The 18817-nt window shown below is 32.6% G+C and overlaps 1 protein-coding gene across 3 annotated transcripts in view; it reads right to left on the bottom strand.

Moving 5' to 3' along the window:
* Positions 1-18817, bottom strand: part of LOC134680943 (myb-binding protein 1A-like) — a 51959-nt gene that overhangs the window by 9877 nt on the left and 23265 nt on the right. For all 3 annotated transcript variants that reach the window (XM_063540260.1, XM_063540259.1, XM_063540257.1), the window contains exons 24-32: positions 16893-16950; positions 16516-16617; positions 15917-15992; positions 13312-13361; positions 11359-11421; positions 7691-7761; positions 6748-6799; positions 6080-6151; positions 1745-1789 (exon numbers count right to left, since the gene is read on the bottom strand). In XM_063540260.1, the coding sequence (XP_063396330.1) occupies positions 1745-1789; positions 6080-6151; positions 6748-6799; positions 7691-7761; positions 11359-11421; positions 13312-13361; positions 15917-15992; positions 16516-16617; positions 16893-16950 (589 nt within the window). The remainder of the gene's footprint in view (positions 1-1744; positions 1790-6079; positions 6152-6747; positions 6800-7690; positions 7762-11358; positions 11422-13311; positions 13362-15916; positions 15993-16515; positions 16618-16892; positions 16951-18817) is intronic.

Raw genomic sequence — 18817 nt, 5'->3', positions numbered from 1 at the left:
CAATCATGCTAAGTTTCATCCAAATCCATTCAGTAGTTTCAGAGGAGAAGATTTTTTAAAGTTAGCAAATATGATGAACAAATTGTGAAAAATTGTCATTAAAGGACAATAACCCCTTAAGGGGTCAATTGACAATTTTGGTCATATAAATCTTATTTGTAGATCTTACTTTGCTGATCATTTTTGCTGTTTACAGTTTATCTTTATCTATAATAATATTCAAGATAATGACCAAAAACTGCAAAATTTCCTTAAAATTACCAATTAAGTGGCAGCAACCCAACAATTGGTTGTTTGATTCATTTGAAAATTTCAGGGCTGATAGATATTGACGTAATGAACATTTTTACCCCATGTCAGATTTGCTCTAAATGCATTCGTTTTTGAGATATAAGCCAAAAACTGCATTTGACCCCTATATTCTAATTTAAGTAACGGCGGCCATGTTTTTTGAAGGATCAAAAATTGAAGCGCACATTTTGTGCAGGATATACTAAGGAACAATCATATTAAGTTTCATTCAAATCCATTAAGTAATTTCAGAGGAGAAGATTTTTTAAAGTTAGCAAATATGATGAACAAATTGTGAAAAATTGTCATTAAAGGACAATAACCCCTTAAGGGATCAATTGACAATTTTGGTCATATTAACTTATTTGTAGATCTTACTTTGCTGATCATTTTTGCTGTTACAGTTTATCTTTATCTATAATAATATTCAAGATAATGACCAAAAACTGCAAAATTTCCTTAAAATTACCAATTAAGTGGCAGCAACCTAACAATGGTTTGTTTGATTCATCTGAAAATTTCAGGGCTGATAGATCTTGACCTAATGAACATTTTTACCCCATGTCAGATTTGCTCTAAATGCTTTCGTTTTTGAGATATATGCCAAAAACTGCATTTGACCCCTATGTTCTATTTTAAGTAACGGCAGCCATGTTTTTTGACGGATCAAAAATCGAAGCGCACATTTTGTGCAGGATATACTAAGGAACAATCATCTTAAGTTTCATTCAAATCCATTCAGTAGTTTCAGAGGAGAAGATGCTGAAAAATTGTTAACGACGACAGATGACGACGACGACGGACGCCAACTGATGAGAAAAGCTCACATGGCCTTTAAGGCCAGGTGAGCTAATAAACAAAAGTAAGGTTCAGTTTTTCTGTAAACTATCAGACAAGTTAAGTAAATTTAGACAATTAGACTTGGCAAAGAAAGACAAGTTTAGCTTTCTTACAGAATGTTCAGCAACTGTAATTTACCTCTGAACTGTTTGAAAAGTACAGATCTATGTGTTTGAAACATCTAAACAGTTCATAAAGAAGCACCAAAGAAAATATCTTTAACATTAAAATAGACCCAAAATTCTTGTGTTCAATGCAGAGAGGGAGGTACAAGTTTATTTTTGTGCAACATGTTTTGCCATTTTTATTTCACATACAGCCTTGAAAAAGGTTCGTTATTCACTGTGTTTCGTGAAATCGGTAAAAATATCAATGTGGAAGAAATTTTTCTATTGTTCATTGTTCATGAAACATTCTTCTGTGCAGATACCCCATGTACGCCCCTCTGCAGATAATGTGAAAATCAAAATGGCTATCTGATTAAATGCTGTTTTTCATATTGGTAAGTTATAAAGCTACAAACACATCAGTGGTCTATACATTCTTCCTAATATTTTCTTAGAAAGCTTGAATATAATTTGAACTAATTTTGAACTTAACTTAATATACTCACAACGTTTGTATTGATGATCACAGCTAACAGGGAACAAGCCTGGATCTGAAAAATAAAAACAATATCGTGAGATATTTGGGTTTTTTATGCTTGACTTTTATGGTAAAGCCAATCATCATGACTGGTAATCAGCAGAAAGGCTTACTTAGTTTTGAAACTAAATATCCTTAGAATGATTGTGATCAAGTTTGGTTACAAGTGACTAACTAGTTTGTATGGAAGAGATTTTTTAAAGGATATGAGATGATGCATGACAAAAAACACAAATGGTAATGGCCATTATTTTAAGATGAGATTACTGAATTGAAGTATAAACACAGACTCTTTGCTGATACTGAGCAGAGTCTATTCAACCTGTGATTCAAAAACCATTTTAGGTTGCACTTTGTAAATACAGCTGTTTCTCAAACCAAGCCTCTTTTGGGAAGATCTAGAATACTCATAGAAAATTAATTTTGTTTACATACTGGTTCCCAGTTATGCTATCTGCGTTACATCTCACAGAAACATAACTTGGGAATGTTACCAGTATATAAACATGTGCATATTGTTTATTTTGAAATCTATGGTAACCCTTCATTTCGAGGTAGGGGTAGTTAAGAAAATTAGTGTTAGTTTAAACTCTGGGAAGTTCAGGGCATATAAACGTTGAAAATATGCTGCACAGACCTATATCTTTAACTTTGAAAAAAATTGTAGTGTATATATATGATCTATCAATTCTAGGATAAGATTTTTTTCAGAACTTCACAGCAAAAGTGGTACAGTTTTAGCCGTTAAAGGAGTTCCTATGGGAAGTTGCATTGACAATATTTACAGATATGCAACATATAGCCATCAATATCAAACTTTTCAAAAACAGAAACAAATGCCTACAAAAATGTGAACGACAACAATGCTATAACTTGGTATTGCAGTCGCTAGTTTGGACTAAAAATACTTTTTTCCTATTGGTCAGTGTGGAAGTGATCGTAACTGTTTAATTCAATGAAAATTACATCTGCCACAACATGTGAGGAACAATGGTATGAATAGAAACTAGAAATTAGACCAATTGAAATAGTGTCTGAATATGTGTCACTGCATCTAATTGATTCAAGTTTCATCTATACTGAAGCATAACTGACATATCCCAAAATCAGTAAATCTAATAAAACTTTTGACAAAATTTTCATTGTACATAAAGTGTTCAAATTATCAGAAAACAAAAAGTGCAAGATGATCATTATTATGGAACAAACCAAAAATTCAACCATTCCTTTCCAAAAAAGCTGAGAAAGGTTTGACAAAAATCTTCTAACGCAATGAAAATTTGTCCACCCAATATTTTTGGACTAATGAATGAACAAAAAAATAACAGACATGTAGAAAGGATAGACTGACCCACAATCAGAAACTCAGGAACAAAAAATACTGTGGATCATTATTATCCGTTCAATACCAATTTCCATTGGTTTCTTAGGTACAGGTGAACCACAAATTCAAATGTTCAACAAATAACATATTTTCAATAGGATTGTATACTGTGAAAGTACTTTTATTTGTGGGGTACCAATTTTCATGGTTTTCGTGGATGACTTTATCCACGAATTTAAGTGTCCTACAAAATAAAACAACCATTGTCCAAATCAAGACACGGAAAGATCCCCATAGGTAGGTTGGACTACTGATATGATATAGAGAATATAGTGAATAACGCCAAATCTGAGAATACTTTAATAGAAGTCACAGAACTACAACCGCATGCAGGATTATACCCATTTTATCTTTAATAACTAAAACTGTACAACTTTTGATCCTTTAATTCTCATAAAATATATTTTTGAACGATGAAAGTCAGATTTCCGGTAATGATATGCTAGTATGATAAAGTGTTCATTTTATATTCTCATAGTTCTCGTACATATGGAAAATAATAACTTCATGCTGGGCTTGATTTTTATAAGAATTATTTGACAATTCAAGATACGTTTATAGTATTTGTTTATGTTACTATTTTCAATAGGTGACATGTTTATGTTATGGCCTAATTGACACCTGTGGTGGTTTTTAATCTGTTGATCACTTTATCTTGGGTTAATTAGTGATACCACTACGATTTACAAGGTCAATGTTTACTTTTCAATTTCCTTCAATCCAGACTATTTGAAACTTTCTTTTCTAAAGGCTTTAATTTTTCAATTTTTTTTTTAGAAAACTAAAATCCCCAAATTTAAAAACCCACGAACATGTTAATATTGCTCAATCCACGAAAATTGATACCCACGAATTAAAGTACTTTCACAGTACATAGATTGGCAAAAAAACCACGAAATCAAATATCAACAAATATGCAAGATTTCAGCAGTTCTCAAAAACTAAAACCCATCAAAATAAATGAATCCACAGTACTCACACAATCTTTGCAAATTTACCAAGACCTTTTGCAAAATTAAATAAATAAATATAATATGGATATATATTACTGAATTCTGTCCAATCACTTCCTTGGTGCTATATCTCCCTTCAATAATGAAATATGTAGGTATAATCATTTAGTATATCTTCATTAACATCTCCATGCCTTATATACCATGTATTGTAGTAAAACGCTAGATTAAAACTGACGTGGAAAGGTAACACCTGGCCACCGAAAACTTCATTTTTATGAAGCCCAGGTGGTTGTGTGGTCTTGCGGGACAGCTACAGTGCAGGCAATTTTGTGTCATGATATCTCAGTAGAGTAGCATGGGTTCGAATCCCAGCGATGGAAGAACAAAAAAATGTGAAAGCAAATATACAGATATAACACTGTTGGGTTGATGTTTAGATGAGTTGTATATATGTCGTGTACAAGTTGCGATTTTGTACAGGTTATAACGTGTACAAAAATATTGTACATGTTATAACTTGTTTAATGCAAAAATACAAGTTATAACATGTACAAAAGTACCTCGTCCATGTTATAACCTGTACAAAATATTGCTTAAAAATGGTTTTAACTTGTACAAAATCGAAAAAAAAGGATATGTTTCTATTTTCGTAACAGACGTTATTAACCTCAATAATATTTTATTAACTTTTTTATTATTCCTTCATGTTAGTGTGTTTTGTCCTTTTTTGATATAGTTAATGGCCAGGGGTCGGTATTACGAAGCATTCCTAAGACCTGTCATAAAATATATCTTAGGACATATCTTATGATATATCTTAGAACGTGTCTTATGATCCTGTTATGTCTATCTATGGTCATATCTTTATTTAATTAACTATAATTATGAGTGTCCACTTTGAGGGCAATAGTAAAATACTTTTATTCTAGTTGACACTAAAAGACATATATATATAAGAGGATAGCCAGGACAGATGTGTCTACAAATAAAATTGGGAATGCAAATGGGGTATGTGTCTAAAAGATAACAACCCGCCTATGGAGCAGACAACATCCAAAGGCCACAAAAACATGTTTTCAAAGTAGAGGATATATATTTAAAACATCAAAATGACATTCGCCTCATGCAATGATCTTATAGTTTATAAAAAAAAATGAGTTATAAATTTACATAAGTGACATGCTGAAGGCCAAACATGTTTAAGAGTAGTTCCAAAGACATTGATAATGAAGCGTGGTCCAATTAAAACTATTTCAGCTCTCTCTTACTTTTACAGAGTAAGCATATACATGATATAAGACATTGTTTAAGTCTTTGCATGCTATACAGCGAGAGGGAGGAATATTTCCCAAAATTATTAGGCATTGTTCTTAAATTTTTTGGAAGAATTTAGTTACTAGAACTAGTATTTAAAATTGTCATTTAGGAAATGCAAGCTTATAGTAAATAGTGTCAAACTTATTTAAGACATGATGGACTGCATAAAACATACAATTACATGAAAACACATTTTGCCAATATAAGTGATCATGAAACAAATATTCCTGAAACTTTGTGATCATTCTCCTCTACGGAAAAAGACACGTTCTGGCCTTTTTATTGTTGTTCTTTATGCATTGGTGAATTTAAATGTATATTTTACTTCATTAAGATTTATCTTAAATTTTGTACAAGTTAAAACCATTTTTAAGCAATATTTTGGTCAGGTTATAACATGTATGAGGTACTTTTGTACATGTTATAACTTGTATTTTTGCATTATACAAGTTATAACATGTACAACATTTTTGTACATGTTATAACCTGTACAAAATCGCAACTTGTACACGACATATACATAATGTACTCAGCCATGTATCACCATCCAGCATCACTGCTAGTGATCCAATGGATAAATCTGTTGTAGAGTTGTCACCGGCTCAGACGTACTTAAAAATTTAAACAACTTCTCATATATACTTACTTTGAAGAATCCTTTAGGATCATCCCCTTTCAGTATTTTAAATAGTGTTTTAGATAATGGCCAGTATATTGCCTGAAATGTATAAAATAAAAGTATAATATATGCTTTTTCTTTCGAAACCTTACAACTTCAAGGGCAAGTAATCATCTCCAATGCATGAATAAATAAGGTAAATTAAGAAATTATTGAGTTTTTGTTAATGTAAAAAGTGCAAATGTAATTTATGATTATGATTATGGCAACAACAAGAAAATGCATTCAGATATCAGGTCCATATATTTGTATGCCGATTTTCATATCATATTTTTGCCCATTCTTCAAATATGGTATAAATAAGAAATGTTAACAATAATTTCTGAATTAACAGTATTTTAGAAATAAATGCAAAGGGGAAGCACTTTTTATTTACTATTTTTCAATGTTCACTCTGCAATAGACAACAAAATTTACACTTTTTTCAATACAAATACTAGTCTGTAATTGTTAAATGTTTATAATTGATAGATGTTGGGTTGCTGCTGTAATGGAGTACAAAACAAACATCCGTTTCTTGATGTCTAAAACTTAAGCATGAACCATGCAAATTCATACACTAAAACATGTACTATTTCAAACTTGTTTGGAGTGTGTGTATTTTGATATTTCTTAAGTCTAATAAAAGTACTCACTGGATCTTTGGAAACAAGGTTGGTAAAGAATTCCATATTCATTTTACTCTTCCTGAAAATGATAAAAAATATGCATCACTGATTCATTTAGCACATTAACAAATAATTTATTTTTTTTCCCTTTAAGAATGAACTGTTTTAAAAGAGCAATTTTGTATTTGGAGCACACACCTGATAGTATAATAAGAAAATGCATCAAACGAGACATGTAAATGCTGTAATTAGGGCAGGTTTTTTTAACTGCTGAAACTAGGAATCTTTGACATATATATTGTCTAATGTCATAGTTTAATGCTTTTTTCTTATTTTGAAAATTTCATTGATTCTTTATAATTTATTCACATCCATACATGTGAACCTCCCGACGGGAGTACAATAATCCCGTTTTCAGGGGTCTCCTCCCGTCCTCCTGTTTAGGAGAAAAAACTCCCGTGTATGAAATATTTCATGAATGAAAATTTTCGGACGCCATATTTGATCATTTCTTACTACTGTACGGGTGTAATTGACACAAACAAGAAACAGATTCTTCTTAATATTTTATTTCATTCAAATAGAAAAGCAATAAGGGTACTATAAACATATTACAATTTGATGGAAATTTAAAAAAAAAACACAATTTCTACATCATACGGTTACATTAACGACAAAATTTATGTCGATAAAAAACCTCCTGATCTGAGTCCTAATCTCCTGACCAAAATTTCCAAATCTCCTGATCTGAGTTTCACAGTCTATCACATGTTTGCACATCTAATTAAGTTTGGATGATATAACACTGGAGATTGTTTAAACTTCTATATACTGTTAAGACAGAATGTTTTTTCCCTCTAGATGTCTTTTGGTCATTTTTGTTGTTTGGTGGAATTTTTTGCCACATTGAAATTTACTCTGAATACCTTTTTAAATACATAATGGCAGTAAGCATCTACTTTTTTCTTACTTTTTTGTTAAACATATCTCTAATTCTTCAGCCAATATTCTGTTAACTTCTTTATGTAATCTTTCATGTTCCTGTCGAGAAAATCAAAATTATGTAAAACAAATATTGATAAATGATACATACTGAAAACAATATAAACAATATAAACAATATATATATATATATATATAGAAATTGTGTTTTTTTTTTAAATTTCCACCTGATCTATTTTCACACCTTATACATTATGTATCAGTATTGTTAAAACTTGTGACACAAGAAGAAGGCCATTTGTTGAGCCGAAATATTTGTCAACACGATTTTATAACAACATTTTCGTTTAATAACACCTTATATCAGTACCGTTGTGCAAATCTTTAGACTGATATAATTTTTTCCTTATCTGCATAGTATCGCCTATTCTAGACGATCCGGTACATAGTAAATTTGCTGGTTGGTCCTTTTTATAGACTTTTATATATATATATATATATATATAACAAGTCTAAAAGAATACAACATCACCAAAAACACAATAAAACGAACAATATGTTAGATATTTCGGATAACAGATATCCTTCTTCGGTAATTGCACGATGAAAAATGAATCATGTCAATTCAAATTAAGACTCTATCAAAATCTTGATTTATACAATTTAAGCGAACGCTGGAACAATTTTAAAATTTTCAAACACACCGCAAAGACTACAAAAATATGCCAAAACTAAAAAAGTTATTTACGATGTGAACTGGCACAACTCTAAATTCCCAAAGGTGTTGACAGTTGAGATGTTAAACAACTGCGTGGAAATACAGTCCCAATAAACAGTCCTGACCTATCTAAACTGGTATGATATTTAAAATATGACAACGGTAGGGCAGTTGCATCAGAGACTGCGTATTTAAACATCTAAAAAATATAGTAATTTGATGATAAGAAAATTGAGTAATAAATGTTTACTAAGGTTAAGTAATAGAACGTGGCTGCGTACTTACACATCCCTGCCAACTGTAATCAAAACTTATATAATTCAAAAATTCTTGAAAAGTATAAAGGGTCCAGTACGGAAGCCGTAGTAACTGGCCACAAGTGATGACAGGAAATTAGTGATGGTAGGAAAAATGTGTGACTCTTCTATGTTTTTTCATTAATGCCCTCTGGGGAAACTGTCCTCAGCTTTCTTATCCAAAAACTTTCCCGAGCAAGTCTGTCGGCCTTTGACCAATCCTCGTTGTGATCTATGATAGTGATGGCAAGTTTTTTAAGATCAGCTTGGGCGTGCCCATGTGATCTTAAATGACGACTTACGGGGAGGTCGGGCTTGCATGTGTAGTCGCTACGATGACCATTCATGCGTTTGTTGAATGGCTGTTCTGTCTCGCCAACATACTGCATGCCACATCGACACTGAAGAATGTATACAACATTCTGGGTTTTGCAAGTGACATTACAAAATATTGTGTACACAGACCCAGTGGAGTGGCAAGTAAATGTTTGTGTATTCACTATTTGTTGGCAAGTCAGACATCGTTTGTTACCACACGACTTGCACCATCCTGTAGTTGAACAGCTTTTATTAGAGGAGACGGCAGCTTTTACAAATAAGTCTTTTAGACTTGCTGGTCTCCGAAAAGCTAAGACAGGAGGATCGGGAAAGATTTTGGATAATTTTGGGTGATTGGCAATACTTTGCCAATTGGCACGGATCAAACGTGAAAGGTTTGAAAAAGCGGGATTGTATGTTAACACAAATGGAACTATTTTGCTGCGCCTCTTCTTTTTGTACTGTAACAGGTCTTTGCGGCTGTTATTGTTAGCACGCGCAAACCCCTTATCTATGTCCCATTTCTTATAACCTCGTTTGATTAGAAATCCGCGAAGTTCCTGTAACCGCTGAGTGACAGCCTCCTCTGAGGATAAGGATAAGGGGTTTGCGCGTGCTAACAATAACAGCCGCAAAGACCTGTTACAGTACAAAAAGAAGAGGCGCAGCAAAATAGTTCCATTTGTGTTAACATACAATCCCGCTTTTTCAAACCTTTCACGTTTGATCCGTGCCAATTGGCAAAGTATTGCCAATCACCCAAAATTATCCAAAATCTTTCCCGATCCTCCTGTCTTAGCTTTTCGGAGACCAGCAAGTCTAAAAGACTTATTTGTAAAAGCTGCCGTCTCCTCTAATAAAAGCTGTTCAACTACAGGATGGTGCAAGTCGTGTGGTAACAAACGATGTCTGACTTGCCAACAAATAGTGAATACACAAACATTTACTTGCCACTCCACTGGGTCTGTGTACACAATATTTTGTAATGTCACTTGCAAAACCCAGAATGTTGTATACATTCTTCAGTGTCGATGTGGCATGCAGTATGTTGGCGAGACAGAACAGCCATTCAACAAACGCATGAATGGTCATCGTAGCGACTACACATGCAAGCCCGACCTCCCCGTAAGTCGTCATTTAAGATCACATGGGCACGCCCAAGCTGATCTTAAAAAACTTGCCATCACTATCATAGATCACAACGAGGATTGGTCAAAGGCCGACAGACTTGCTCGGGAAAGTTTTTGGATAAGAAAGCTGAGGACAGTTTCCCCAGAGGGCATTAATGAAAAAACATAGAAGAGTCACTCATTTTTCCTACCATCACTAATTTCCTGTCATCACTTGTGGCCAGTTACTACGGCTTCCGTACTGGACCCTTTATACTTTTCAAGAATTTTTGAATTATATAAGTTTTGATTACAGTTGGCAGGGATGTGTAAGTACGCAGCCACGTTCTATTACTTAACCTTAGTAAACATTTATTACTCAATTTTCTTATCATCAAATTACTATATTTTTTAGATGTTTAAATACGCAGTCTCTGATGCAACTGCCCTACCGTTGTCATATTTTAAATATCATACCAGTTTAGATAGGTCAGGACTGTTTATTGGGACTGTATTTCCACGCAGTTGTTTAACATCTCAACTGTCAACACCTTTGGGAATTTAGAGTTGTGCCAGTTCACATCGTAAATAACTTTTTTAGTTTTGGCATATTTTTGTAGTCTTTGCGGTGTGTTTGAAAATTTTAAAATTGTTCCAGCGTTCACTTAAATTGTATAAATCAAGATTTTGATAGAGTCTTAATTTGAATTGACATGATTCATTTTTCATCGTGCAATTACCGAAGAAGGATATCTGTTATCCGAAATATCTAACATATTGTTCGTTTTATTGTGTTTTTGGTGATGTTGTATTCTTTTAGACTTGTTATATATTATATTATGTAGTGTACTGCATCATGTTTATATGATCCATCGCCCCGTAAGATTTATCGTTGACTATTTATTCAGTCATTTTATATATATATATATATATATATATAATACTGATCTCTTAATAATGTGTTAAATATCAAATCAAAATTAACCATGTTAACAGCATCCTAAAATAATCTAATGCTGTACATGTAATATTTCATTTTTGTTCTTTTTTTCTAAACAGGCATGTTTGGGTGTTTTATTTCAACTGATTTTGATAGTTCTTTCTAATGTTGTACTATTATCTCCCATGTTGTAAACACATAATTAAAAGTTGAATTTTGAAATATTTTATATGAATTAAACAGAATTTTTTCTCCAAATCGTAATAATTAAAATCTTATTAATTTCTGAATTTACACTAACCCTAAATAACTTACCTCTGAACTTGGCTTCTTGGGTTTTGTATTGTCACTGGGTTCCACATTTATTAATAGTTTTGTCTACAAAATTAATGAAATTATTCAATGACTTACTAAATCCACTTGAAACCTTTATTCAAATTTTTCTTTGAAAGAAATATGTGTATGAAGGCATGGAGTATTACATCTTTTCTATTGATTTTCACCAAAATAAACTGTTATCAAAGAGATATGTCTTGCTTTTTTGTAATTTTGATTATGCAAATGTTGAAATTAAAACAGCAATACTTTAACATGTTACATGAGTTTGTCACATATTATTAACTTAACCATTCATCTTAAACTGATCTAATCTTCATGGAAATATGCCAATGTTAATACATGTACAACTCCATTGAGCTACCACTAGCTAGTGGTTCCCCAGAAACCAAACTAATCACAAACTCATACATGTAAAGTAATTATAAGCAAAAGTTTAAGTTATAAGACCATGAACAAGAGAGCAGTGCCAAATAATCTCCATGGAAATGAGATATGCCAATGCTTGTACAGCTGCATACCAAATATCATTGCCCTACCACTAGTGGATCCTCATAAACTGACCTAATCTCAAACTAATACATGTAAACTAAGCAAAAGTTTAAGAGTCAATAGCCCATGACTGAAGGGTTAAGGACAATTAATCTACATGGAAATGAGATATGCCAATGCTTATAAAGTGGCATACCAAATATCATTTACCTTCCGCTAGTGGATCCTCATAAACTGACCTAATCACAAACTCATCCATGTAAACTAAGCAAAAGTTTAAGAGTCAATAGCCCATGACTGAGGGGTTAAGGACAATTAATCTACATAGAAATAGGATGTTCCAATGTTAGTACAACTGCATACTAGAAAATATCATTGACCTACCACTAGTGGTTACCCACAAACTAGACCTTGTCACAACCTTATACATTGTTGACAACTTCACTGCTAATGCCAGAAACAGCATACTTATGTCTAGCTTTTTCACACCGTCAAGTGAGACAAAAACTATGTTTTACAAATTTATAAATGTATAGTAGGATACTGTGAAAGCACTTTTATTCAAGGGGTACCAAATTTCGTGGTTTTCGTGGATGACTTTATCCACGAATTTAAGTGTCCAAAGAAATAAAACAACCATTGAGCAAATCAAGAAATGGGAAGATCCCCATCGGTAGGTATGATCCAGAGAATATAATGATTAACGCCAAATCTAAGAATTCTTTAATAGCAGTCATAGAACTACAACCACATGCATAATTATACCCATTTAATCTTTAATACCTAAACTGTACAACTTTTGATCTTTTACTTTCTGATCTCTCAAAAATATTTTTGATCGATGAAAGTCAGATTTCCAGAGAAAACTAAAATCCACAAATTCAAAAATCCACGAACATTTTAATTTTCCACAAACCACGAAAATTGATATCCACGAATTAAAGTACTTTCACACTATGGATTTGGAAATGAAGCAGGCAGGGAAATGAGAAGGCGGTATAATGGCCTATAATGGTTTACTTTTACAAATTGTGACTTGGATGGAGAGTTGTCTCAATGGCACTGTTTCTGCATCTTCTTATATATCCATTACATTAATAACAATAATTTTGCTTCAAGCTTTTAAACATAGTTCTTTGAGGGGAAAGGACCTTTATCGGGACTCCGGGAACGGGTGTTTTCAAGCTCAGGATTTCGGGATTGATCCTTTTGTGATCCGGGAATTCTTTTTTAGAATTTCGGCTTGTCAGATTTAAATTTCTTTAAATTTGGGACCTCTGGATTCCATGTTTTTAAGCCCCCACCTCTTCTTTTGATTCATGAACAACTATAAAATACATTATTTTTAGTTAACCTATAAATTCACTGACTTGCAGTGTCAGGTTTATACTTCCTTTTTTTAATACTCATAAATGTTGGTGCTTAAAATTCAATACTCACTATAAGGAAATAGGCATCTGATACCGACAGCAGCAAGGATCTGTCATTTACTGAAAATAAATCATACCATATATTACTGTGGATTCATTAATATTTGTTGGATACCAATTTTCGTGGATTTCATGGGAAAAGGGGAACCACAAATTTAAATGTTCAATGAAATACAAATTTACCAAAGGAATGCATGCAAACTTTTCCTAAACAACAAATTTAAATATCCTCAAATATGTGAGTTTGTCGCAATCCACGAAAATTGGTACCCACGAAAATAAATGAATCCACAGTACTTATATCACAATTTATTACCAACTCACTGCTGAAGGGTGATGGTAGTTTATGTTCTGATTTTTTTGTGTGGATTTTGTGGGTAAGTGTCCACTACAAATTCAAAAGTTAAAAAAAATGACCAATTTAATTATTGTATTTGTATATATTAGTTTGTATATTTGCTCACTTTCAAAACAACTCACACTTTTTCCATCAGTCATAGTTAAACTTGTCGGCCATTCCATCTATATCTTTGCACCGTAGAAACGCTTGAGCCATTATCACTTTGGCATTTAATGGAGGAGTCTTACAAATTCAACAATTTGCTAATAAAACTGACGAATTATGTTGATAGAAAATTAACCAAATGATAATAGTGTGAAGCCGCAAGTATCTGAATTAACCCCATGGTGGTAGCACAGACAAATGAACAACAAGCGTATTATCATGTTCTTGACAAACTGAGCCAGTGTCTTTCATTCCCTTAACCCTTTCTCCAATGAGTCCCGGTTTACCGGGATTCACGCTTCAGACAGCTGACGATGAGTCCCGTTTTACCGTAATCGGAATACCTCTTTTATGATTCCCGCTTAAAACAGTGAAAACATGAGTTATCTTTCTTTGATGAATACCCGGATGCAAGTGTAAACATGGCGCTTCCGTTTGTTGAAAACCGTGCCAAAATCAGAGGAAATTTACGGAATTTAGGAGAATTTGAAATGAGGGAACATTTTTTTTGAAAGAATATGGAAGAATTAAAGCCAAACTAGTATACTTTTTTTACATAAAAGATTGCATTCATTTGCATGATTTGACAACCCGGCATACCAAGGTATCCACTTCAGGGACTCTACCAAAACGATTTCACAGGCGTTGGTTCACCTCGCGGAATTTAATTTATTATTTAATCGTGAACCCCTGCATCCGAAAGGAACCGCCAAGCTAACAGCGCCGATCTACAGGCCACCAGCATATACATGGACCAAGGAATATTCCATACTTACAACGAAATAACAACTGAATCAAGATGACCAAGATGTCCGATACCACCTATACATCTATAAATGATAGCAGATATAAATGATTGCAGAAGAAACGTACCACGGGCGCCGATCTTAAATGAACTAGGAATTCACAACTATGCCATTATACAGACCAACTACTGCAGACGATCCAAAAATTATATAGTCACCAAATAATTAACAAAGGAACAGTTTTTGACAATTTTATTATCCACAGCGGCGATCATAATCTTCCTATTGTTGCCGACGCGCCGGGAAGTAGTAACCTCCAACTATGGCCAGGTTGGAAGAGAAGCCTTGCGAAGTGGTAGGAACCATGGGAAATTCGTCCTATTAGATGCCAAGCCTTTAGAACAATTTCATGTATCATATAATAGTAAAACGAACTCAAGTTACATTGTATACAAACTTTAATTTTCTATATTAATCTTATCTATTTATAACTCTGTATTGCTACTTTCACTTTTCATTGTTTCTCTCACCATGACGACGTCAAATTCAATGCACCACTTTGGAGTACTTCAGGGGCTCAATTTCTGTATAAAAATTGTCCTGATGAAGCCTGCCTTGCAGGCGAAACATGTAGACATAGATAATAAAATTGCAGATCTTTTGAAGTGTTGTTGTCAATTTTAATTATTATTTTTTTACATAAAATATCGTTTTATGTACAAAACACTTGGAATGGACATCGTTCAAGTGTGAGGAATTTGTACAGCCTCAAAAAAATTTTTTGGGTTAAAAAATTACGATTTGGGGTCAAAGAGCAAAATTTTGAGAATTTCACCAAAATAATGCTGAAAATTAGAAAATTTGAATATTTTATGAAGAAAAAATTATCAAAACATAAACAAAACTCTGAACATGATGTTAGTGAATGAAATAAATACACAAAAAAATACAAACAAGTTTTTATTGGCATTTATTATGAAGATCTCCCACTTGAGTAAAATATAGTAGCCAGGGAAGCCATTGTCTCAGAGTAGCTTCTGTCTGGGCAGCAATCGGTGAAAGGGTTAAAAATTCAGTAGGGTTATAAATGTGTTAATTTCTCTTTGATTTCTATCAGTATAAAACATAATTAACACAACACATGAACCCCTAGTCTCGTCAAATTATTAAATCTAGCAGTCAGAATTCTGACCACAGGATTTAGGCCGTACCTGTTGTCAGTGTAGCAATAAATGATCTCAACAAGGGTCCAGTTTAAAGTCACAGTGAAAGATAAAACAGGAGAACCAAACAAAGGGAGACAAGTTTTGACAAACTCAATCAGATAACAAACAGATAGAGATAACTTTTGGAAATCAACATACCTTTTTTAGACATCTCAATTACAGACTTTAAAGATTCCAAACTGCGTTCTGTATCTGCAATTGCAGTGCTGTTTACCTGAAATTAACAAATCATTTTTTAAGAATTACTTAAGATCTATTTAATTTCCTTACTATAGATTTTTTTGCCATTGTTTTAGTGGTATAAAGTACAGGTTTATCATTTGCTTTTAAGGATGTATTCTGCTAACATTTCATTGTTGAAAACTAATTTTGGACCAGAAAACATAATGTCCCTCTACTATCGTAGGTGGGGTATAAAAAGATTTTTCTGTGACCCTCAAGCTCCAGCAGAATATTTCATCTAATCTCATGTCATCTGCTGAAATTATGTTTTGCTTTTCTAAAAAAAAAATATATACAGTACTATATAATACTTACAATTTTTTTTTTGTAAATTATTTTGAAACAAAGATTGCATGACCATGCAGTATGGTCTGCTCATTGTTGAAGGTCACACAGTGACCTATTTTGTTAATTTCTGTGTCATTTGGTCTCTTGAGGAATGTTGGTTCATTGGCAATCATACCATATCTTCTTTTTTATATACACAATATAAAATGTACAAGTTTTTTTCTCACCTTAGCCCTCTTATACAACTGCTTAAAAACTCCACTGGCCTTATTACTCAGTTCTTCTTTCTCTCCATGTATCATAAGTTCCAACAGTGGAAACAGTAGATCCTTTAATTTGAAAATTGATCATTAAATACATTTATCCTTTATTACATGTATTCAGAGTTAGTGTTAATAGTTAAATCACAAAAATACTTGCCCCATCTAAATTATTCAATAAAAGCTTCATGAAGTATTTTTTTTTTCATATATATATAATTTTATCTCTATCTCTTAGTCTTTTTAGTTCATTTATAATTTGTCAAAGAAATTCCCTGCATTCTTTTACTTCTGTAGCTTAAACCATGCTAGCTAATATTTCCTTTTGCAATCAAATCTCTTACCAAAACAAGATCTCCAGAAAGTGGTGTTCTAACCAGTGTTTCTACTAAATCTAATACTCTGTAAAATATAAATTTAAAAATAAATCAAACTATTTGAAATTTGACCATCATCAACTTCATAGTATATTTGCATTTTTTTCAATACTCTTAATGGTCCAAGACCACTGTTATTTCTTGTGCATTTCTTTTAGACAATAAATTAAAATTAAAGAATCTCACCTGCACTTTCTCAATAATATTTTTACAGTGTGTTGTACTACTTTTGGGACAAATTATAGATGACTTCAGCTCTAACTCAAAATATAAACAATTTTATGTTAAAGGGTCTTGAAATCTTTTGACAGCTTCCAAATATGCTAATTTTAACCTTTTCAGCTGGACCAAATCCCTACTTTACTTTAAATTTCATGAAGCAAATCTTTGTTATAGTGTAATCACATTCTCCTACTCCCTATTTGATGCATAAAACATGAAGAAATAAATTTAGAAGGAGTATAAAAAAAAAATTGCAAGTAATACACTGTCCACACTTGGGACTATATTTGTGGACAATGAAAATCAAACGACAATAACTGTGTTCCCAGACCTAATGATAAGAGCTTGAAATACTATCTATTATTTTTATTTAGCTAAGTTGTAAACAAATTGAAACAAGTAACATGTGGTTCAGTTTAATGTACACATGGGACTATATTTGTGGACAATGAAAATCAAAGGACAATAACTGTGTTCTCGGACCTAATGATAAGAGCTTGAAATACTATCTTTTATTTTTATTTAGCTAAGTTGTTAACAAACTGAAACATGTGGTTCAGTTTAAGGTATGGCATTTAAATCTTTTTGATTGGATATCTAAATGTATACTGGTTCAATTTCATGCAGTACTATAAAATACTACTATTTTGTAAGTATTTTTACTTGTTCAGATCATTGCATTCAAGACCTTGTGATTTCATGTTTTTAACCCAGGATTTCGAGATCAGGACCACTGCTAACCCCTCATTCAAGTGAGATAGAGGTTTTTCCACAAATAAACAATTTTGAAATAATCTGTTTTACAGACTGAAATTGTTCAAGAAGGGTTGCAAACATTAAAGTGCTTTTCTGAGACGGACAATATTCATGGAGGTTAAATAATAATAAACAAGAATGTGTCCACAGAACATGGATGCCCTACTTGCACTATCATTTTCTATGTTTAGTGGACCGTGAAATTGGAATTAATTCTCTAATTTGGCATTAAAATTAGAATGATCTTATCAAATGGAACATGTATACTAAGTTTCAAGTGGATTGGACTTCTACTTCATCAAAAACTACCTTGACCAAAAAATTTAACCTGAAGCGGGACAGACGGACGGACGAACAGACGGACGGATGGTCGGACAAACAGACACACAGACCAGAAAACATAATGCCCTTCTACTATCGTAGGTGTGGCATAAAAAAACTTGTATTAATTTTCTGGATAAATACTAGTTTGTTTATGCTAGTGGCAACTACAATGTGAGACTTTTGTATTATATTGATAAATGTATTATGTTAGGTTAAATTTACAAACTTGAACATAATGAAGACTTAATATGTAGACTTAGGAGATTTATCTGTATTGTATTTAAAGCTCGGACAGCCTCGATTGGGGATTTGATGGTTGCAAATAAAGTTTACTGAAGCTGACAGAAAACAACATTAAAACATGTATTAAGAATTTGTAATATGCTGTCTGCACTTGTGCGTACGTCACATAGCTTGATGCCATGTGAATTATCCAATCAAAATGAATACTACAAACATTGTTGCATTAAAATTTTAGATGTCTTCTTGTTATTTGTGTTATTGAGATGATTTTATAACTAACACTTTCCCCATAGCTTCTTTTATTCAACACCTGTGAAGATGATTAAAAGATATCAGAAAAAATCATA

This window comes from Mytilus trossulus, chromosome 8, assembly GCF_036588685.1.
Source record: "Mytilus trossulus isolate FHL-02 chromosome 8, PNRI_Mtr1.1.1.hap1, whole genome shotgun sequence".
NCBI classification, from domain to species: domain Eukaryota; kingdom Metazoa; phylum Mollusca; class Bivalvia; order Mytilida; family Mytilidae; genus Mytilus; species Mytilus trossulus.
Note: the sequence above shows the minus strand (reverse complement) of the source record. Positions and strands in the feature narration are given on the sequence as shown.